Genomic DNA, 24,311 nt, shown 5'->3' with positions numbered 1-24,311 from the left:
GAACATTTTATAATCACATATTATAGCTACACAAAACAGCCAAAAAGTGTTAAATCTTACCTTAATAATCATGATGACGACAGCAAATATGACAGTGATGAAGAAAAGAACGAGGTAAAGCACAGCCATATACCACGTTTCCACAACTGTATCTTGGCTTATATCAGCATGCGTGATGTCATCAAAGAAATGGCAGTGCTCCAGCGTGTCTGGAAAACAAGTAGAATAAGATGTTAGTTGATTGTTGAATTAAGTTCATATCAAACTGAAACTGTGAGAGACTTAAATGTGCAGGGCAAACGTGGATCACAGCACCTGTTTTAGATATATTCCGAGTCAGGGTGGTGTTTTCATGTGTCACCCTGCAGGTGATAACCACCCCGGGTAAGGAGTCCACTTGGGACAGACGAAGGCTGCTTTGAATGCTGAACTTTCCATCTGGTCCTCTGTGGACCTCGCTATTATTGTAGTTTGAAAGTTGTACATTTTCATCACGAAACCAAGTGATGTTAATGGATGCAGGGCTGAAGCCAGAGACCAGACACACAAGTTCGTTAGAGCCTTGGAGCAAGATAGCTGAAGGTTTGCTGTGGGTCACTGAGGCTGGGGAAGATGACAGAGAAGCATACATTTGTTTGGTTGGAGGCAACTGAGCAAAATTTATAAGTATGAAAATTGAAAACTGAGAGTGAGCTCACCAAAAACATCATGTATACTGGTTCTAACTGGGGTCTCTGATGATTCATGTCTGACAACACAAGTATAAGTTGACTTTTTGTCCTCAGTCTTGGATATATTGAGTCTGCTTCTCATTGAATAAGAGCTTCTTCCTGGGTATTTCCATGGAGGACTGTTAATGTAACGAGAGGATGGGAGTCTCTGGCTATTCTCTTCCCAGTGCAAAATGATGCTCGATGGGAAAAATCCAGAAACTGAGCAAGTAAGCATGAAGTTGTCAGACGCAGACAACTCAGAGGCAGTTGGTTGGATTATCGTCACAGCTGGTGGATACAAATCTTGAAAAACAAACACACACAAAAAGACAACTGTAAATAAGGGTTCATATTTTGACCTTTTGAGTTTAAAAAAAAAAAAAAAAACATTATGGAGATGATTACTTTTGTAATCAGTATTATAGAAACTTTCTGTTTTAAACTGGTGTATTTTCCAGAAATCTCAGAGAGGCTTGGTGTGTCTCTGACAATACCTTTGCTTTTACTGATGTAGTCCTCATGACCCTGATTAGAACATCGATGCTTTCCTTCACAAGACACTTGTTTATGTGCAAGCCAATCCTCCGCTGACACGTTGAGAAAGCTGCGCAAAGTCTCTGTACCATTACTGTGATCTACAGGTTGCTCCACATAGACGTTAGAAGGTGAACAGGTTTTTCCATCCACTTTCCATTTGATGGAGAAATCACTGAGATGAGGGCCGACCAAAAGGCAGGTGATAGTCACATGTCCCTTGTTCTGAAGCTGCTCTAGTGGTGGTCCCTGAACGTAGACACCAACTCTCTGAGAGGATGCTGGAGTCACTGAACAACAGAGCACAATGATAAATTAAATAAAAATACAATTGTCAGTAACAATCATTAGAAAAATGTTTGAATTTGCAGAATATTATTAAAGAAGAGTCTGACGGCTTTTTCAGAATTAAATTAGTTATCATTATAAGCTGTTTTCATTTTACCTGAGCAGAGACTGATGTTCTTTCTGAAATGTTTTCTCAGAGAGCTGTCAGACGCTTCACAGGTGAAAACCTTCCCAGTTTTCCACTCCGTCCGAGGAACCAGTAGCTTACTGGTAACTGCCACATATCCATTTGAATCTATGCTGATGTGTTCAGTTGATGAGGATATCTCCTTTGACTCAGATAACCATTTAATTTGAGGGTTGAAGCCCAATCCAGAGCACAAGAGTTTCTGTTGTCCTGACTCTTCACTGGGGGCCAGAAGGAGTTCCACTGAGGGGTCCACTAAATAAAATGTAGGAAAAACACATGAATGACTCAACCAGTGATATTAATGATCAACAGATGGATTTAACAACACAAAAACTGATCAGTGTTGAAAGAACAGGAAGACAAGTCTCACCAAATATTTTGCTAATGGAATTAGACGTGAAAGGTGTGCTGGAGAGGCCTTGGTACACTGTGCAGGTGAAACTCGTGTCACTAGTCCAGTAACGTTGAGGCACAGAGAAGCTTCTGCTGACTGAATGGTGGCCTGGAGCTTCAGGAAGATCAACATACTCTTTCTCAGACATATCAACTCCATTGGCCTGAAATGTGACGTAAATGTCCTGTGAGGAGAGCTGTGTGATGTCACACTGGAGCGCAGCAGTGTTTCCCTTCAGCAGTTCTGGTAGAGACCTCCTGATCTCCACCTGCGGAGCTTGAGGTGGAGGTCCTGCATGAAGACAGCAGGAAACACAACAGCTTTCATGCCTTAGACCTTCTATAATAAAGACGTGGTGTTTGTAGGATGAAAAGTTGCCTCACCTGCTACGTCTACTGTCTTCTCAGCAGATGTGAAGCACTTATGTTCTGCTCTACATGTTACTTTCTTCATCTGCTTCCACTGACTCGGGGAAACTGTAACATCACTGATTATATGAGTTGTGTTTGAAGTCGTTGTCACTTTATCACTTGGTGGGACCCTCCCATCCATCAGCCAGGTGATTTTGGCATTAAAGGCAGTGTGGAGCGAACATGTGGCTTTCACCTCAGAGACTGACTTCATTACAGTCTGAAAACTGGGAATCTTCACGTGGATGGAAGAAGAGTTTCTTCCATAAACTGCAGAAAATATGGGTTATCTCACACTTTAATCTTATCTCAGTTTTACAGTTCATTGTCGTATCTGTTTTTTGTTATGACATGATAGATGCTGGTAATTATGTGCTTTGTTTCACATACTTACTGTGACAAATACTTGTTGCCTTTTTAAATGTTATGTCTTTGTGAACCGCCTTGCAAGTAAAACTTGAACCATTTTCCCACTCGTCCTTGCTTGGCTGGATCTCAGTGGTTAAACTGTAGGTTTTCTCCTCTCCGTCCATACTCTGCAACATCCTTTCAATCGGTTTAATATGAGCTAGATGCACATCGTTCTGTTGCCACTCCACGCTCAACGCTTTGGGGAAGAAGCCACTTAGGGTACAGATGAGTGTGACTTGTGAGGCCCTCAAATCACTGTCCCATACAGGGTACAGTGTGATATTTGGAGAGAAAACCTTCATTCCTGTGACAGAAAAAAAAGTTGCATTTACATGTTTCATTCATGGTAGGATTAGGGATTTTTTTAAAGTAATAAAAATAATAATAACAATAAAACTAAACTAAATTAAACAACAAAAGACAAAGAATTTTATTCATACATACCTTCTGATTTGGTAAGAAATGTTTTGCAAAGTTTCAATCCTAAGTGCAGTTTGTTTGAATTTTGGCCAGATGGCAGAGTTGTACTTTTACATTGAACAGTTTTGTAGAGTCTTGCAAAAACGAGGCTGAATGTCAGTTGCACAGATGTTGAGCTTGACAGGGCAGAGCGATTGGGGAAAGCAGCGAGCGGAAGCCTTGTATAACACACAGGTCCCCAAAAAGGTCCAAATTACAGAAGTGAAACAAAGCAAGAGCAACAGAGCATCACAGACACCAGGTGCAAGGTGGGGTTATTCCAGTAAAAGAAACAGAGAGAATATTTAAATATCTCATGTCAGTTTACATAAGCTACGCATATGACTTCTTCTCATGACTTTGCCAAAGGTTTTTGTTCACAAGTCTTTTAATAACAGACTGAAAGAGTAACCGACTGTGAAATCTCCCAATTTCCATACTGGGCTGAACGTGGGCTGTTGAGTCCAGGTGCTGCTGGTGTGATGAGCATAACATCATGAAACATAAGATACACAGTGTGAAGTTAAAACAATACTATTTATTGAAGAAAGTAAAACTACAAATATAAACAGCTTCAAAATGTTGCAAAAGAAAAATATATCAGAGGAGCACATTAATTCTTATCTTCATTCAACAGTTTAAAAAAATAAAAATAAACTCTCAGAATCAGAAGAAAAGAGGAGTAGCATCTCTTATTACTTACATTATAAATCTGATATATAAAAGAAAATAATTTGAATTTTTTTCTTCTTTTTTCTACACATCTTGCTTCATTTGATCTGAAAAGAAATATAAACAAAATATAAAACTTAACAGTGTGATTGTGCTGCTGATTTTAATTTTTAATTATTCATGCATATTACAGATCGATCATTATTTCATCACAAGTTAGTCATTTTTCTTTACAGTAAGAAAATCCCAGCTTATTTTTCTTAAAGCTTATTGCAATTATTTAATTGTAAAGGCAATTCAACCTACTCAGCATATATTTTATACATCCAGAATAGCAGCAGCCCTCACGAAATTACCATTTAATCCATTTTCTGTAGATTACTGAGACACAATTTTCAATTTGTCAGGCAAGAGACGACTCAACATCAAATACAACACAATTTTTACATCAGTATTCTAATGATTTCATCTAGAATAATCTGTGAATGGGCAGTAATTTTATTTAATTATTATATTTTGCTGAATATACTTAATTTTTTTCCATCAATTTGGATTTTATTAAAAGTGTAGGATGTTTATTTTTATGCTTGAGTGCATAACTGCACCGCCAGTTTTCTCAATTTTTTCGCTTTAATGTGCTGCTCAACTATTTAGTAGAATCACATTTTAGTGACTATATGGTGCCTTACTAAAATTTAAATAAAAACCTATTTAAAATTTGTTTAACTTTGCCTGCATGATACACCTCTGCTAATCCGTTTAAGTATGCAATGCTAAAAGGTAGAATATATTATGAAATTGTTACTATTATTTGCTATTATTTCTTAATAAATAATATTCATTCTTATTAATGTTGCCCCAAGAAAAAATAATGAAATAAATAGTTTCTGCCTAAACTTCACTATTGTAAATCTATTGTGCTTTACTTTTATGGTTGAGTCAATTCCAAATCTGTGCTCAACACTGAAAAATGAAGGTTTTATTACCTTGAAAGTTGTGGTTCCAATAGTGAACAGCAGAGTGATGAGGAACAGAAGGATGAAGGTGAGAGCTGTTTTTGCCATGTTATCTTCCTCTGCATCCAAAGCCTCTTTCCAGACGGAGGAAGTTTTAACCAGAGTTTCTGGATACAAATCAGAAAATCTCTGTAATAACTCACTCTCAGCAGTGGACAATTATTTAGGCGACAATGACAAACACCTACATTATAATTTTAAAGTATTACATTCTAAAACCTGACAAGTCAGTCAAAGGTGGTTTTATTTTAAAGCAGATATGCATGTCTTTAGATTAAAGTCGTTATTTCAGTTTAGTAATGATCCTGACTTGCTTTTGAGAGACCCCATTATCACTGTGACTTGCACCACTTGACTTGAGATGTTTTCACCGTTTTAGAAACCACAGAGCCTGAGTCAGTCATCATATCAGGGGCAAAGACCCAGTAGAGGAAACACACACACACAAAGACACGTCACAGAAGCTGCGTTAGCTCTTAAACTGCAGACAAAATGATTTGTTTAATACAATTATTGCCTGAAGTTAAAGTTAGTGAGGAGGTGATAATACAGTATGTTTTTTAAAGTTTCTTATATATCAATATTTAATTATTTTGCTACATGTAAACATGCAGACATCTACAACTACTTGATTTCTTATTTGCGTTAGATAAAGACAACACTAAACAAGGACAGGAAGTACAAGAGACAAAAAACAGAGTTGCAAAGTGTATTTTTTTTATTATTTTGATTTTGAATCTGCATTAATAACACACAAACACAATGTCATATCACAAGTAACACACATCAAACAACAATGAACAGAACAGAACACAGAGAAACACAAGGTAACATCTAGGCCTTGCACGTTTCAGGGACGTTCATGTTGAGGTTGACCATGTTGGTGTTTTTAAATGTTCTATATCCAACGGATCTGACAATGGATTTAGCTGAATTTGCCACAGATTTGTGGTAAACAGCACAGCTAAACACCGCATCAGGCTTTTCCCACTGTGCAGTGGTGAGGGTTAAGTGGCTGTAAACAGAGTAGTATCCATCTTTTTCTACAGGGTCTGTGGTATTGAACGGGTGTGTTGAGTCTGCCTCCACATCATCAACAAACCAAGACACAAAAACCTCACGGGGAAAGAAGTCTTTCACAAAGCAAGTCAGGACCACCTCGTCTTTACTAGTATGTTCTACTGGAGGCAGCATAAACACAGAAGGACGCTTTTCATCAGATCCTCCTGTAAGCATGAGAGAACAGTTAGAGCTGGTGGCATGAGTACATGCCCTACAAGTACTGCAAAAGACAAACAAAAGCTCAGTTTCATGTCATAACAGAAATCAATGCCATAAAAAGAATCTTTAAAGAGTTGTCTTACCATAGTTTCTTTCATAGGGTTTCTTCAGTGGCTCAAACCAGTTTTTATGATGAACAAAACAGTTGCGCTTCAACCCCTTGCTCCATTCATCATAAGTGATGTCAAGTACAGCTTCGTAGATGCCTGGTTTGACAGCTTTGTTGGAAGAAACTAATTCCTTTCCACTTTCGTCCTCCCACACAACCTTCTCAAACCCATCATTATGGACTGTGACACGGCATGTTAAAATTCCTGCTTTTTTTAAGAAGATGTCCTGGTTTGTGGGTTGTATAATAGCTATATCCACATCTGCTGTGGGACACCCTTCACCACCTAAGTGAAGAATTAAGAAAAAATAATAGAACAAATCAATCAAAGCAAAACAAAAGGAATAGAAACATTTACATAAAAAAGTCTAGATATACTCACCGGATGTACACTCTTTAAAGAACACATCTTCTCTCTTTTCAGGTTCTGCATTGTTTTTCCCTTTCCCCTTGAACACACATGTGAATTTTGTGCTTACAGAAAGCTCACTGGTCCTGACTGTGAGCAAACTTGCTGCACTGTACAGTCTTGTTCCGTTGGTGTCTTTCCTTTCGCTGGCCAATGAGCTGATTTCATCTACTGAGTTGTTGAATTCTTTGTCATCTTTCAGCCATTTGAACTCAAATGTATTTGGAGAAAAATCTTTGGCAAAGCATGAAAAGGAAGCCTCTTCTTTTCCATCAACAGCAGATGAACACACTTTAAGAGTTGGCAACTCATAAACCACATCTGAAAAACAAACACATACACAAATATATGTTTGCAGAAGCAAGAAATAATAATTATATATGCAGAAGTCCAGAAAAATAAATGACCAAGTCTTTTACTTTGATATATACGTTAATTTTTTAAATATGATTCTTCTCACGTCAGGATTTACTCCATCTTGTTTCTGAAGTGTGCATGAGTGATAGATGATAAATATATCAAGAATAATAGTATAGAATAAAGTAGCATAAATGCTCACTTCTGCATATACACTGACTGGCAAGCAAACAGTTAATAATCGACAGATGGTGAAAATGGTATTAGGCAGCGGGTAAAAAGAAAAAGGATTAGTTAGCAAAGAGAAAGAAGCATAACGTGCCTCTGTAGTCTCAAGACAAGCAGTTAATTAGTAAAGATGAAAAAGACTCATCAGATTAATATATCGTATGTTTTATCGTTATCAGTCCACCGGGTCTACCCTGCTAATTATAAATGCACAAATATTTAAACATGTGCCAGAGCTTTGACTAAGTTTTATACCCCAAAAAGTTAAACCACTTCATTTAACCTATTTGTTTTCAAAGGTGCTTTAGCCTCTACCAGTGTTTCTCACACAGCACACACAAATGTAATTGTTACAATTAACTTTCAGATATAATTTTACACTAATCGATGCATTTACAGACTGTTTACTCATTGTCCCATCACAAGTAAATGTAGCTTCATGCAACCTTTTTTACTTTTATTAACATCAAACTACTTATTACTTTAAGACACAGTAAAATGTGATCATTATTTTAACTTACACAAATGTGTTAAACACTTTAATACTTAAAATTTACTGTCAACACCCAAAACTGATCCTATGGTTTTATTATAAAGAATTAAATTAAAGTAGAATCTCTTAATTTGTTTATTAATTCTAAATGATAAGAAACATTTACTAATGAAAATAACCACTAAAAAGCAGTAATTAATAACTTAGCATATGTCTTACTTGGCTTGATCACAGTAGCAGGTCTTTCCCCCGCGGCGTGTTTTGCGATACATCTGAAAGACTTTCTTGCGTCCCAGTCCTGTCTCTTGACCTGGATCTGACTAATTCCCATATATTCACTGCCTTTCTGTATTGCAGGATACTGGATGAAGTCAGGCAAAGGTGTTTCATCTTGTTTCCATTCGAAAGTCAGTGAGGAGGGAGTGAAACCGGTGGCAAGGCACCCCAGGGTGACCGTGTCTCCACTCCCAGAGCCACATGACATCAAAGGAAATACCTCTGGGGCCTTGGAAGTCGCTGAAGAAGAGGAAAAAAGTATGTTTAGAACACCTAAATAAATCTTTAAATAATACGTTAAATATTCTTTGTGAGGAATTATTTAAAGAGAACTGAATTACTGAGTTTATCTAATTACATAACAAAAGGCAGGAAATGCTGACGTATTATGTTCTCCGGTCCCATTTAATCTCTTTTTTCTTTTGTAAAAATGAAAATAAAAAAAAAGTCATCAATCATACACGCTCTCACAAATGTGTTTTACTTTTTCTTATTTTTTGCACTTTTGCTTACCTGATGACACCGTTACCATTGTCCCTTTTCCCCAGTAGTCAAAAGCAGCGTAGTAACACAGTGCTGGATCTACTCAACTCTTAATATAAAAACACTTCTCTACTAAAATTCTAACATTTAAACAACCTGCAACCCAACTAACCGCAAACATCAATTTTTACTTTTAAATATTGCATTGCAAAACTTTTCAAATTGAGACTCTAACAGATTCATACTTACAATAAAATATTATAACATGCTTTTTAGAATTTTTAAAAAAATATTTTTCAGTAGACGTTGTAAGCAAAGTCAAGTTTTCATAATTGGAGGAACATACGACTTCTAACAAAAACAAATTACAAAGATAAACTGTTTCATAAAGTTTAGATTTGTAATTTTTTAGACCGATCAATTATTAAATTCAGAGCTGTTCATGTAATAATGTTATAACCAGATCTAACAGCTACAAGAATTTATTTTTGACAAGTTTTTGTCACTGAGCAAAATATCAACGGTTGTCTAATTACCATCAAATAGACACGAAAAGAACAATATGCTATATATTTTGTTCATGTAAATAATAAAATGTATGTCTGAAATTAAAAATAACCAGATTTCAGTAGTCAAAAGCACTGTAACACAAAGCTGAATCTACTTTACTTTTAGTACAAAATCTTTTATTGTCTAAATTATTAAAATAAATAAATAAAATAAAATCTTGCTATTTTATAATTTTACACAACCCATTAAGCATTAACATAAATTCTAACCTTGGATTTTAAAAATATTCACACTGCAACTGAAAGGTCCACTGCAACATGGACCTGACTTTTTAAAATATCTAAACATGGACATAACTTTTAAAATATGTAAACATGGACATAACTTTTTAAAATTTCTAAAACACACTATACTACAGATTTTAAATGGTACAAATCTTACCTGATGACACCGTTACCATGGTGCCTTTTCCCCAGTAGTCGAAAGCCCAGTTGTCACAGTAAAACATTCCTTTCACAGTTCTTACAAAAACCCATGACGACAACCATCATTTAATTCTACAGTTTGGCTTGGAGAGTATTTTAAAACTAGTCCAGAAATGTTTCCTTTCATACAATTATATACAACTGAATCTAACAGCCGTAAGGTTTTTTTTTTTGATGAATTCTTGTCAAGTAACAAAATCCCGTTGGCCATCTGATAATGACAATTTTTACAACTACATAAAAACAATTAAAGAAATTTTAAATATTCTCTTTTAATGCAAATGTATGTCTCTGATTAAAAACAATATTACATACCTGAGGTGACGGTTACCATTGTGCCTTTTCCCCAGTAGTCAAAAGCGTAGTCACAGTAAAACACATGATCCAATACCCCATACTAAAACCCTGCTGACTCTTTAATACAAATTACAAGAAATATTTAATTATAATCTACTCTTTAACATTGTTCCCTTGAAAGTGTGGACTGTAACCACTAAAGTTTAAACTGAAACAACAGATTTTGATGTGTTTGCAATTCTATAAAAAAAAAAAAAAAAAAAAAATCTTTTAGAACAGAATCAAAACATAAGATAGAAAAATTAAGCTCGGTTTACCTGATGTTACTGTAACCGTGGTTCCTTTCCCCCAGTAGTCAAAAGCGTCATCACAGTGAAATATCTCAACATATCCACATACAAAAACATGCACCTCAAAAGACACCGTTGATGCCTCTGAGGTCTACATAAGTTGAATTAAACAGTGTAACTATTACAATCACACTATGGTGACAAAAAGCTTTGTTTTTTACCTGATGTGACAGTCACTGTTGTTCCTTTTCCCCAGTAGTCAAAGTAGTCGTCACAGTGATGTACAACAACCTGCTTCTAATACAAATATAAGTCTCTTTTTTAATCAAGAAAAACATTTGTTTTCCTAACAAAGCAATTCCTGCTGTATTATTTATAAGCATTCTCCCTTGAGATTTTTTTTTCCTCTGGTTTGAGTTACATAAAGTTATGTCAGCTTGCCAGCAATTGGTGCACACTTCCTCTTTTTTCAGGCCTTGTTCTGAATTACAGTTTCAATAGCATGGACCACACACACAACTACAGTCACCAGAGGCAGCCATAACTAGTTAATGATGCTAGTTAATGATATCAACACATGATATAATAGATTTTTTTATACCTCTTTAAAAGTACTTTAGGTGTGTGTGTTTTGTGTCATAAGTATTTCACTCAACATCACACTAGAAATCCTACAGTATGAATCTAAGATAAAATAAATAAATAATGAAAAGAAAATAATCTTTGACGTTAGGTTAAAGGCCAAAGAAAAGAAATGTGATTTAAGTAGAGATTGAAAAATGGACAGTGACAAAGTCGGTCTAACACACTGTTTATACGTTGGTGCAATGACTTTTCATTGACTTTTCTTCAGCTTTTAACTGTATCCAGCCTCAAGTCCCAGCACAAAGAGTGAGGACCCACATTGTAGATCCAGGGCTAAATTGTTGGGTCCTGGTTGTTATGATCTTAACAGAAAGATCACAACGTGTGAAAGTTAATAGAGCATTCTCTGACGATGTCTCGTCATCCACTGGATCCCTTTGATGTTGATGGTATGTTTTTAAGAAACTTTTACTTGTGTTTTAATGAATCTGTGCTTACCTTTTCTTTTGTGAGCTGGTATGGGCTTCTAAGCAGTTGTTATGTTGTCTGGTTGTCATTTGTTGATGGCTGCAAAACCAACTGCCCCACTGAGGATAATAAAGCTAACCTTGAATCTTAAATGTCTGTGCTCGACCTGGAGTGATTATGAAGTCAGATTTGATCATGTACTGTAATATTAGTCTCTTTTCTCACCTAACCATAGTACTGTTTTGTGTTCTGTGTGCTCTTTATATGTTTTTTGTAACAAGAGGTTTGAGCACCATCACTTGTTTGACTGTAGAATATGCATTTGAATCAGGGTCACATACGTGCAGACAGAGATCATTTTCCAGGTTGTCTAAAGTTGAGCTCTGCAGGGGGGTTATTATTGGGCTATTTTTTTTTTAACCTTTATTTAACCAGATAAAAAACCCATTGAGATCATGATCTTTTTCACAAGGGTGACCTGGCCAAGAGGTCTGCAGCACGTCATAAACAGACAAACAGTATGAGAACCAAAACAAAGAAACAAAACAAAATTAAACATACAATATCACCAAAGCAATAGCATTTTCAACATAGAGTGCGTGTACTATCCAAGCAATTTTACAACAGACAACGAATTAAGATTTATAACACAGGCACTGTCCAATAGTCTCACTCTGTCTGTCCTTTAATATAGAGCGGAAAGCTCCAAGAGGAATAATTTCAAGAAGTTTCAGTTTGGACTGTAGAGTGTTCCATGCTGTGGGGGCAGCAAAGCTAAATGCTCTTTTTCCAAATTCAGACCTTACTCGTGGAACAGATAAAACAAGTGTAGAACAAGATCGCAAGGCATAGCAGCTGCTTGTTTTCTGCAGTAAAGTGCACAAATAAGGAGGACTCAAGCTTAAGAGAGCCTTATAAATTAGGGTCAGCCAGTGTGTATACCTACGGGCACTCAGAGAAGGCAAGATTGATTTTGCATATAGTTCACAGTGATGGGTGAGATAACTGCAGCCTGTGACAAATCTCAGTCCTGCATGAAATACAGTGTCCAAGGACTGGAGACATTTAGACGAAGCACTCAAATAAAGCACGTCCCCATAGTCGAGAATGGGCAAGAATTTTGCTGTCACTAATTTCTTTCTGACCCTGAAAAGGAAACCAAGCTTCGCCCTAAGTTTAGAGACCAGATTATTTATATGAGTTTTAAAAGAGAGCTGTTGATCTATGATAAAACCCAAGTACTTGTAATGTGAGACCTGCTCTATAGGTTTTCCATTTGATGTTATGATATTTGGAATATTCTGCTGTAGCATCTTTGAATGATGGAAGACCATGAGCTTGGTTTTGTCTGTATTTAAAACCAATTTAAGATCATATAAACGAGACTGGACAATGTTAAAAGCAGATTGTAAAAACTCAAAAGCCTCAGTGAGAGAGTTAGAACAGCAATAAATAATGGTATCGTCTGCATAAAAATGGTACATTGCATTTGATAAGTTATTACAGAGATTGTTTATATAGATTGAAAATAAAATGGGTGGTTCCCGTCACCTGAACACATTGTGTTCTATTTGATAGGTAGTTGGCAAACCAGGCAGCTGCATGTGTAGATAAGCCAGTGTGATGTAGTGCTTGTACCAACAATCTGTGGTCTACTGTATCAAATGCTTTTGATAAATCAATAAAAAGAGCTATACAATATTTTTTGCTGTCCAGAGCCTCAGTTAAGTCATTTAGGACATTCAGAGTAGCTGTAACAGTGCTGTGCTGTTTTCTAATACCAGATTGGAGTGGAGATAAAATATTATGCGATTCTAAAAATTCTTTTAACTGGTCACTGATTATCCTCTCAAACAATTTGGCTAAAATACATAATTTGGATATTGGTATATTGGTATTGGATATTTGTAGGTTCGCCCCCTTTCAGCAGGGGGAGAACGAAGGCTGACTTCCAAATTTTTGGAATTTTATTGCTCACAAGACTCAGGTTAAAAATATGTGAGAGAGGCTCAGCAATAAAATCAGCAGCCAACTTTAAGTAAAGGGATTCAATTTTATCAGGCCCTGCTGCTTTATTTGTGTCCAGCCTCTTTAGTGCATTTTTTACCTCCGAGGCAGATATAGACATAAACTCGAAAGGACAAGTGATGGGACCACTCACTGCATGTGGAGTCAAGGGTGTATTTACATTGGGCAGACCAGTATTTTTCAATTCAGGGTGTAGTGACTCGAACAAAGACCCCGCAGAAATAAAATGATCATTAAAACAATTAAGAATAGCTGTCTTGTCGGTCAGTGTACCTGATTGAGTAATTAAAAAACTTGGCAAGTCATTAGTTGTCACATGATTTATAGAAGATTTTATGACTTGCCAAAACTTTTTAGGGTCATTTATATTCCTTATGGATTCATTCAGATAAAAATCAGACTTAGCACGTTTAATAAGCGAAGTACATTTATTTCTAAGCTGGCGAAAGCTGAGCCAGTCTACTTCCAACTTTGTTTTCCGGGCCCTGGCCCAAGCAATGTCTCCCTCTTTGAGGAAGTTTCCAATTTCAGAGGAAAACCATGGATTATTTCTTCCCTTCACCCTAAATTTTCTAAAAGGAGCATGTTTATTGACTATTCGTTGGAATTCGTCATAAAAGTATTTTAGAGCCAACTCAACAACGTCAAAAAGAGAAACTCTACTCCACTCAAAGGCAGCTATGTCGTGCATAAAAGCCAAGATGCAAAAGTTTTTGACATCTCTTTTACATATAATATTGGGCTTAGACCTTGGAAGCTTAGAATTTCTTTTAGCTGCAATGGTACAATGATCACTCAGGTCATTCGCAAATACACCTGTATCCATGTACTTATGGGGAGCATTTGTTAAGATAAGGTCAAGTAAGGAAGATTTTGATGGGTTTTTAATATTGGGCCGAGTTGAGGCATTGATCAATTGAGTTAACTTTAGTGAGTCACAAAAAGCTTTAAGATTATCAGACGAGGCAGTGAACCAGTCAAGATTTAAATCACCCATCAAAAGAAGCTCACTGGGATTGAGCCCAGTCACGCAAGATGCAAGAGAGTCGAGGGCTTCAGGGGAGGCAGAAGGAGGTCTGTAACAACCTATAATTGTGAGAGCTTGGCCATGGGAGAATTCAAGCCTCAGGGCAAGGAGTTCAAAATGTTTGGTGATGGAGAGAGAAGATAGCAAGGTAACGTGAAATTTATTTTTTATGTATATAGCCACCCCTCCACCTTTTCGTGGATCACACCGGAAGACATTATGCCCACTGATAGCAATATCCCTGTCAGAGACAGCTTTACTTAGCCACGTTTCTGATAAAATAAGGATATCTGCATTAGTTATTTGAATCCAGATCTTGACGGCATCTAGTTTGGGGAGCAAGCTCCTAATGTTTAAATGAAGTAATCCTAGGCCTGTCCTGGCTCTGAATTAATCAGGAGTACTAATGTTATTTAAAACAGGGCCTGGATTTGGTTGTACATTGCCTGATAGCAAGAGTAAAAGCAATATAAAAATTCTTCGTTTTATATTGTGAGATGACCCAGTGACAGTGTTAACTGACTTCCCACTGTTATAGAAATTGACTTCACTATAGGTGAAACATCTTTCCAAGACAAAAATACACCATAAGCGAAGTTGGTTAAAATTTTTTAAGACTGCCTGACAGGAGGATATCCATAGGGGCACTGACAACTCACACGACTCAATAGTTTCTAAAGACCAGGCAATTGTTATAGCATTTGGCAAAGTCAAAGACTGGTGGTGCACTTGTTCGGGTACACCACCACAGTTGTGGAAAGCTGGTCCAGGAAGAAGCAAGAAACCCAGGGACAGTGCAAAAGTTAAAATCATTGTTAAATTATTTCACCAGATTCAAAGTGAAGGATTAAAAAAGAGGGGAGATGGGGAGTCACCTGCGGGAGAACGCTGGATAATCTTCAGGTTGGCTTTGGTAGGCCGAAGCTGGCAGAGATGTAAGCTGTAGCTGGTGATGAAGGCCTGAAGCTAGCAGGGACCCAGGCTATAGCTGTCGAAAAGCCAGGCTGAGCTGAGGCTAGTAAAGACCCAGGCTGTATTCAGGCCAGGCTGGGGCTAGCAGAGATCCAGGCTGAAGTCGGTGAAGGCCAGGCTTCACCGAGTTCCTACTGGCACTACATGAAAAGGGTCCCATGAGGATGACTCCCAGCATCTCATAAGTGCTGTTGACCAGAGCTTGTTGGAATTTCCCAGGAGGTTTCCAGATCTCCGATTTGTGTTGCTGGCACATACAATCCCTTACAATCAGATCTTAGGAAAATGCACAAGTGCTTGTAACATGTTTTATATTATCCAAGGTAGACCGAAAAGTGATTGTTATGGTAACAGTGGAGTAAATGCTGGCTAAAGGAAGATGGAATCTAAATCAGACACAGTGTTTAATGAGGTAACAACAGTGGATTTGGTTCCATGATTTTCAATTTTTCATGTTTCTATGATTTTGTGATACAGGCTTTGAATATCAAGATCTTCCTGTTGTGCCGTCCAGATATCTTTCCCTCTTTGTAGGTGTTTGACGCCACAATGTCTCTGTTGAGTGATTAAAAGTTATCGTTGTGTTGTTGATGGAGCATCTTGTGTAACAAAGTTTAAATGTCTGTCTAAAGTCTGATGGAAAAGTGTAGGTCTTTTTCTACCATAATTTACTCTAAGCCATAAAGGTGGTACTCAGAGAGCTAGGAGTCTTCTGAGATAATTGAAAAAAAGAATTCGAGAAACACTTCTTTAGGTAAGACTGCCATGATCTCTGGGTCACTGTTGCTGTGGTCATGGATTCCATTGTGCTTAAGGGTTCTTGCTGTAGTTTTGCTGCTACTGACAGCTGTTCTGAGATCAAGCCTGGACCCAGTCGGATTCCTGTGTTAGAAAAATAAGGAACAGAACACGATCAGCTTGTGGGATGAATCTATCTAATCTGGTAACTGTACCTTGTATAACTTAAAGAATACAACAGAGACCAGTGTAAACTTTATAAAGCTAGTTGTACTTCATATTAGATCTCTGTCCAACAAGTCTCTGTTAGTTAATGACTTCATCTTACCAAAATATGGTTAACAGTTAACTTCTTTTGAATATTATATTTTTATTTTAAGATTTAAAAATCCTACAAGAAATAGTTTGGCATTTAAAATCAACAACATGCCCTCTGGACATTATACCATCTGACTTTTTAAAAACTGTTTTTACCTCAGTAGAAAGTGATCTCCTACTTATAGTTAACAGCTCACTGGCATCAGGCATTTTCCCCAAGTCAGTAAAGATAGCTGTTATTAAGCTACTCCTAAAGAAAAGGACTCTAGACGCCACTATAATAAACAACTATAGACCTGTTTTTAACCTTTTTTTAACCTCTTTTATTTCCATCATTAATAAGAAAGTTGTATTTCACCAGTTTAATGACTTTTTAAATGAAAGTGGAAATCTTGATAAATTTCAGTCCGGCTTCCGACCTCATCACAGCACTGAAACAGCTCTGGTCAAAGTATTAAATGACATTTGGTTGAATACTGATTCTGGTCAAGTATCAGTGCTGGAAAACTGGGTTGGACTTTCTTTAACTGGTTCAGGTCCTATTTAGAAGGCCGAAGTTATTTTGTTACGATAGGCAACAATGAATCTGAGCAAGTGGGCATGACTTGTGGAGTCCCGCAGGAATCAGTCCTTGGACCTCTTCTATTTAACTTGTATGTGTTCTCTTTGGGTCAGATATTACAAAACTTTAGCATTAATAATCAAAGTTATGCAGATGATACACAACTTCATGTGTCTTTGTCACCAGAAGACTGCAGCCCAATAGACTTACTCTATAAGTGTCTGGAGTGAAAAAACACCTGGATGAGGGAGAATTTTCTACAATTAAATGAAGACAAAACTGAGATTCTTTTTGGTAGCAAAGAGAAGAGGGTCAACATTGGTAAACACCTGGACACTCGGGCTCTTAAAGTCCCCAACCAAGTTCGCAACTTTGGAGTACTGATAGACTCAGACCTGACTTTCAGCAGCCACATCAAAGCTGTCACTAAGAAGTTTTTTAGCAGCTCAGAAGCATCAACAGAATTAAAAATTTTGTCTCCCAGAAAGACCAAGAGAAACTTATCCATGTATTCATCTCCAGTAGGTTGGATTACTGTAATGTTTTTTAACAGGACTTCCTAAAAAGTGCATTAAACATCTGCAGCTTATCCAAAATGCTGCTGCTAGAGTTTTAACCAGGACTAAGAGATCTGAACACATCACACCAGTTTTAAAATCTTTACACTGATTTCCCGTCAGTCACAGAATAGATTTAAAACCCTTCTGATCATTTACAAATCCTAGAACGGTTTAGGCCCAGAATACATCTATGATATGTTCAGAGAATATAAACCTAGGAGAACTCTTAGATCCAAAGACTCTGGTCAACTAGTCCAGACCAGAGTCCAGACTAAACATGGAGAAGCAGCATTTAGCTGTTATGCTGTAAACAAGTCAAACAAACTGCCAGTGGAGATTAAACTTTTACCAAATGTAGACAATTTTAAATCCAGGTTAAAAACTTCTGCACATTTACTTTATACTTTATCTTGCTTTATTAATCATTTTAGCGTAATTTATAATTTTATTGTGATTCTTGCTATGTGTTGCTGCCTTTTACTATTTCTTCTATATTTGTAATGCTTTTGTTCTTTGTAAAAGGGGGCTGGAGCTACCCTAAACTCATTAAGCCCCCACCCCCACTTCTCCACCAAAATAATAAATAAATTAATTAATGTAATTATATCATTATTGGCTTTACTGATTGTGGCATTTTATTGATTGAGCTATGCGTTGCTTGTCATGCCTGGAGCACAACATAGTGACCTTTCCCATTTGAAGTCCTGGAAGCCAAATCCTGTCAATTTACCATCACTCTATTTTTTAATTCCCTTCTTTCAATTGGACTTCAGCTACAGCTGGATTTCACACTTTAAGTATGTGATTGAAATAGATGTATGAAGAGATTTTTTTGCTTTTGAAAGATCAAAGTAACTAGTAATTATCAACTCACAGAGCTAATTAACAGAGAAAGAGAGGACAAAGGCACCGGCTGGGGAAATATCTCCGTCTGAGAGAATTGACAGGATGGTTTGTGATACAGCTTCAAAAACAATTTGACATTGGCCAAATATTCATATGTTTGAATTTTTTTTCTTGTTTTGAGCAAAAAATCTGCCAGTAGTGTAGACATAATTTTCTTGGCTAGAATTCCTAAAACTACCAAATGAATCGAAAAATTTGTTAAATTTTCTTGTGCAAAACTTTCTTGTTCAGAATTTTTTATAGGCAAAAATAAGAAAAAAATTTGCTATTTTTATTTTCTTGAAAATGGTTTTGTGCAGTATTTAAAATTGGTTATTTAGGAAGAGAAGACAGAATCAGAATGGAATACAGTTACAGAGGGCTCTTGCATGAAACTGTTCTTTTATCCTGGCTGAACATATCCTTGATTTTGTTTCACAAAAACAGCAAATTACCATGGACATTATTCTGTGCAGCCAGCCTGCGCGCTAACAGTCACACTTAATTAATGCTGGAACTGTTTACTACTCTAACTGGAGTAATTCCAGACAGAAATTACTTTTTTAACAGTTTTAAAACAATATTTTGTCATCATTTTCATTTTTTCCTTTTTTTCAGGTTACTATCTTTTATTGCAATATTAAGATCGACTTCCTGCAGTTCAGTGGTTCTGAAACTTTTTCTGCAGGTAAAGTAATCAACAGGCTTTTCTAAGTGTTCAGGATAAAAAGTCCCCAAGCAGCAGTGTAACTTGTTTTAGATGGAGCGGGAGATTGACAGGCGGATCGGTGTGGAGTCTGCGGATTCTGCATCGGTCTCTCATGGTGAAGAGGGAGCTGAGCCAAAAGGCAAAGCTCTCGATTTACCAGTCGATCTACGCTCCTACCCTCACCTATGGTAAAGAGCTGTGGGTAGTGACAGAAGAAGATCACGAATACAAGCAGCCAGAATGAGTTTTCTCTGCAGGGGGGCTGGGGTCTCCATTAGAGATAGGGTGAGAAGCTTGGTGATCCAGGAGGGGCTCAGAGTAGATCCGCCGTTTCTCCACATTGACAGGAGCCAGATGAGGTGGCTTGGGCATCTGGTAAAGATGCCTCCTGGACGCCTCCTTGGTGAGGTGTTCTGGGCACGTCCCACCAGGAGGAGGCCCCGAGGAAGACTCAAGACACGCTGGAGGGACTACACCTCTGAGCTGGCCTGGGAACGCCTTGGGATCCCTCAGACAAGCTGGTGAATGTGGCCAGGGAGAGGGAAGTCTGGGTTTCCCTGCTTAGGCAGCTGCCACCATGACCCGACTCCCGATAAGCGCCAGAAAATGCATGGATGGATGGAACTATCTTTCTTTATCACCCATTATTTATTTTTAAACATTACTTGATTATTATGTGATCAAGTAGCATTTGGCAAACATAGAAGTGCCGTGGTCAGAGCCAGTTTTTATCAGCTCAGAAACTTTGCAAAAGTCAAACATTTTCTGTTTTTTGATTTTGAAAAAAGTCATTCATACTTTTATTTCATCTAGACTTGACCACTGTAACTGCCTCTACTTAGGTCTGGGCCAGTCCCTCATGTGCCATTTGGTCCAAAATGCAGCTGCGCACATGTTGACTGACACTCGGAAGTGAAATTTAGCTTCTTTCCACTGGCTACCTGTTAGTTTTAGAGTTGAATTTAAGATTCTATTGTTTTTTTTTAAGTCCCTTCTTATCTTGCCGATCTTTTAACCCCACACGCTCCCTCTAGATTGATGAGGTCTGCTGACCAGTCACTTCTTGTAGTCCCGAGGTCCAGGCTGAAATTAAGAAGGGACAGAGCTTTTTCTGTTGTCGCCCCCAAATTGTGGAACAGCCTCCCATTCATATAAAGATCTCACAAACTGCGGACATTTTTAAATCTCGTGTAAAGTCATTTCTTTACTGTCTTGCTTTTAAAGCAGACAAAGTTTTTACATGTTTTGTTTGATTATTATTTTGTTGCTTGTGTTTTTCTTTCTTTTCTTTTCTGTTGTGTTTTATTATTTATTATTTAGGCCCCAAAATGTTTATTTCTATTTTATCATTATTAGTTGTACAGCACTTCGGTCAACATATGTTGTCATAAAAGATATAAGATATAATATGACGAGGCATTAAAGATATGCTTGATCAAATTTTCTTATTTTTCTTTTTCTTTTTTTTGTAATTGAGGTTTTTGTTGTTAATTCGGACTATGTGTGAACTCTGCATCACATAAATCAGATACATTGTTTCTACACTACTTTTTTATTTCACTAACTAATACTGGTGTTAACTGTAATTAATTGTATGATGTATTCGTAATGTATTTGTTTATTACATTGATCCACTTCTGTTATATTTTAAATTGCAAATGTTATTGTCTTTACACTCAAAGTACTGATTGTTACTGAGAGTCTGAGGAGGAAAGTACTGAGTTTGACTCTTTCCTACATTTCCATCTTGTCAGATGTCATTTTAAGCTTTAAATTCTCTCTTGGGTTATTCTACTGTATCCTACATGAAAGTAGAACTACAGAGCAAAACCATATCCTGGTTGAATCAATCTACTAAGCAGCATTTGGTGTAATTAACTTTCTTTAGACCTGCAACAGACTGCTCAGTGGTGTGGTGGTTAGGTACCTGACAGCAAGAAGGTTCCTGCTTGAATCTTGGCTGGAGCCTTTTTATATGGAGTTTGCATTTTCTTCCTCCCCCTGTCCAACAAAATGCATGTTAACTGATGATTCTACATTGATCCTAAGAGTGAGTGTGTCGGGATTCCAAATAGGATTAAACAGGTATAGAAAATGGATAGATGAACAGACCTTGAAGTGGAATTAGGTGTGGTGGGTGACTGTTCTATACAAACATTTAATATTTCTGTCATTGTATCCAGAAGAACTCAACAGGAGCACAGTCGTGTGAGAGTAACTCCCCCCATGTCCCACAAAGCTTTGTGTGTATAATAGCATTATAGTAACTGAAGAACATTACAATAACTGCTATTCAACATTTGTTTTAACTCATCATCATGATTTGGCTGAAAGGAGCAACTTTATATGTTGTTTCCTGAGGACTAACCCCCGAGTCTTTAAATCCTAGAGACGTCCCTGGCTGTGGTGTACATAAGCTTTTTGGTTTCTGTGATGGTCCCAGTAGGTATAGTTCAAACTTTATACATATTTTGTCTCTTAGCCATGGCCATTGGTACCACTTCTTTGGTAGGGATGTTGATCTATTTCTTCTGATCTGTTATCCTGGTGCCTCCATTCTATAGCATTTTTATTTTACTTAATCAATCTCTAGTTGTGTTAATAGATAATTTAATAACTGTCTTAATTGTTCCAGCTGTTTATTTTACTATGGTTTACTCAGGTAGACACATGGTAGCACCTCATAAACTGATGAGTCAGAATAATGTGCTTTGGATCAAGCACTTGTTACTTGATTGATAATGATCAAAATCTTTGTCTCTGCACTCATTTTATAGTAGATCCATTTGGTTGCTTTTGAAAGATGTATTGTCTTTACCAGTACTGTGTGAGCTTTTAGCATTCAGTCCAGTTTCATTTTGTCAACTGGATGCAGAAGCACCTGTTGTGGTGAAGATTGTTTCCTGTGTTACAGAAATATTAACCAGTAAGGATGTTAAAAACCAGAAGTCCAAGATGTGCACAGGCTGCACATACTTTGGTATTTTTATAGCACGAACATCCTCATCTATGAAGATTAACACACATTTTAAATTCAGTTAAAAAAAAAAAAAATTAGTAGCTTCAGACAGGTTTTTGTATTGCTGTTTCACACTGTGGTTGCCACTCCATACACAATGATGCATACTCATACAAAAACCTGTTTCTGATGTGATGGACAGTCAGTAGTGTGTATTTGTTCTTCTGCTCCTTTTTAAAGTACAAATATGGCACCGTGCTGCTGTCCTTTCAGATTTAACCTCTGCTTTTATATCATCATTGTAATCAGCATTAATTTCTTAGTAGAAACAGGTTTTTGTCCCAGGATGTATCACTGTGGCTGTTACCCCACACTGTGGTTTCACTCCTTGCAAAAACTTCCCACTGTGCTTTGCTCATCATTACACATAACTCACGTTGCTTTAAAAGATAAAACAAAAAGGCCTTTTAATTATTTGTTTGATAGAACTTGTCCTTGAAGTTTTTTTTTAAGATGTTTTCTTTGTTTTCTTCTTTCCTGTTTTTTCTTTTTTATTCAATGAATAATTATTATGAATGAACATGAATTACTTTAACATCGTTTAGGAAACTGCATCACTTACTTCATCAGTAATTATAATATATGTTTCTTTTTTCTCTGTAATTTAGTTTTTTGTTTATCAACTCCAATGAGTCAAAATTTCTGACTCATTGGATGGAGGTTTTTGTTATAGGATGTATCGCTGTGGCCGTAGTTATAATTTACACTGTGGTTCAGCCCTTTACAAAAACTTCAGTCTGTGCTCTGCTAACGTTGGACATGGCTTACATGATGTTGTCTTGAAAAACAAGAAAAAAAGAGCGAAACTATTTAATACACACTATCCAATGTGTTGTTGGATTCAAATGAAAATTGCTCTATGTTAATTTATACAAATAAACATAATCTAAATACCTTCTGTTTACTATAAGATTCTGAACCTTTGGTAAGCTATGCCTTTGCCAATTTATTTATTTTTCTGTTGTGGAAAGTACAAGCTGTGCTGCAGTCATCGGTTGGGACAGCAGCATCAGAGCTTGAAGAGGCTTGAAGAAAGTGAACACATGAATAAAGAAGGCTGGTTGGACTGATCTAGAGCTGCTGGAGCTGGTTGTACAGTAAAGAAAAAAGCATAGCTGCTGAATATAATAGACCATTCTACACATTCTACACAACACAGACAGAAAAGTCAAGACTTAAACTGTCAACTGATAATTATTTCTTCTAATAAATATAAATAAAAACCACTATAACATAACAATTATCCTCAGGAGATTTTTTATATATATATATATATATATATATATATTTTTTAAATGGCGCTGCAGGAAACGGCTGCCTTACTAGTGTCTCTTCCGCAACCGAGTGATTCTTTCTTTCTTTCCTATCGTTTATTCCTTATTTTTTGTATATATATCCTATTTTTTGATTCTATTGAATATTTTTTTAACTCTAGTATGGCATTTGCACGTCTTGTTTATTCAAGAGATGAACTTTTTGCATGGAGGACTAAAGTCGGAATGCAGCACAACGTACCGACAGAGCTGAGGAGGAAGTACAGAGGCTGCAAGTCAGGATCTAAGCTAAAGGCTGCTCGACGACGTTTTAAGCCAGTGATCCCCTCTGTACTAATGGGGAACGTCAACTCACTACCTAACAAGATGGACGAGCTGTTGGCACTGAACAATCAACAGAATTATCGCGCGTGCAGCTTATACATCTTCACAGAGACATGGCTCACTGATGCGATACCGGATGCTAACGTGGATCTACCGGGTTTCACTGCTGTGAGAGCTGACAGAGACATGAACGCCTGCGGTAAGAGCAGAGGTGGGGGGCTCATCATACATGTGAACAAACGTTGGTGTTGCCCAGGACATGTCTCAGTGAAAAAGGAACTGTGTTGCCATGACTTGGAACTGTTAGTCGTTAGTCTGCGGCCTTATTACTTGCTGAGGGAGCTTAGTCACGTGGTCGCGCTCTGTGTTTACATCCTGCCCAGCGCGGATGCATCAGCTGCCTGTGAGAAGATACACACAGTAACAGCAAGGCTGCAGACTAAGCACCCCGAGGTGTTTATGGTCATTTCTGGGGATTTTAATCATGCTTCCGTGGACTCTGCCTTGGCCTCCTTCTACCAGGCTGTAGACTGTCCC

At 37.2% G+C, this 24,311-nt stretch overlaps 1 protein-coding gene across 1 annotated transcript in view; it reads right to left on the bottom strand.

The window, feature by feature from the left end:
• LOC121656100 (immunoglobulin mu heavy chain-like) overlaps positions 1-24,311 on the bottom strand; it is a 74,475-nt gene that overhangs the window by 379 nt on the left and 49,785 nt on the right. Inside the window, 10 exon segments of the mRNA XM_042011149.1 lie at positions 61-209; positions 316-603; positions 699-1,016; positions 1,208-1,537; positions 1,693-1,977; positions 2,096-2,410; positions 2,503-2,799; positions 2,924-3,244; positions 8,184-8,480; positions 10,034-10,083. Of these exon segments, the coding sequence (XP_041867083.1) occupies positions 61-209; positions 316-603; positions 699-1,016; positions 1,208-1,537; positions 1,693-1,977; positions 2,096-2,410; positions 2,503-2,799; positions 2,924-3,244; positions 8,184-8,480; positions 10,034-10,083 (2,650 nt within the window).

The sequence above is a fragment of the Melanotaenia boesemani genome, chromosome 2 (assembly GCF_017639745.1).
Source record: "Melanotaenia boesemani isolate fMelBoe1 chromosome 2, fMelBoe1.pri, whole genome shotgun sequence".
Lineage (NCBI taxonomy): Eukaryota > Metazoa > Chordata > Actinopteri > Atheriniformes > Melanotaeniidae > Melanotaenia > Melanotaenia boesemani.
Note: the sequence above shows the minus strand (reverse complement) of the source record. Positions and strands in the feature narration are given on the sequence as shown.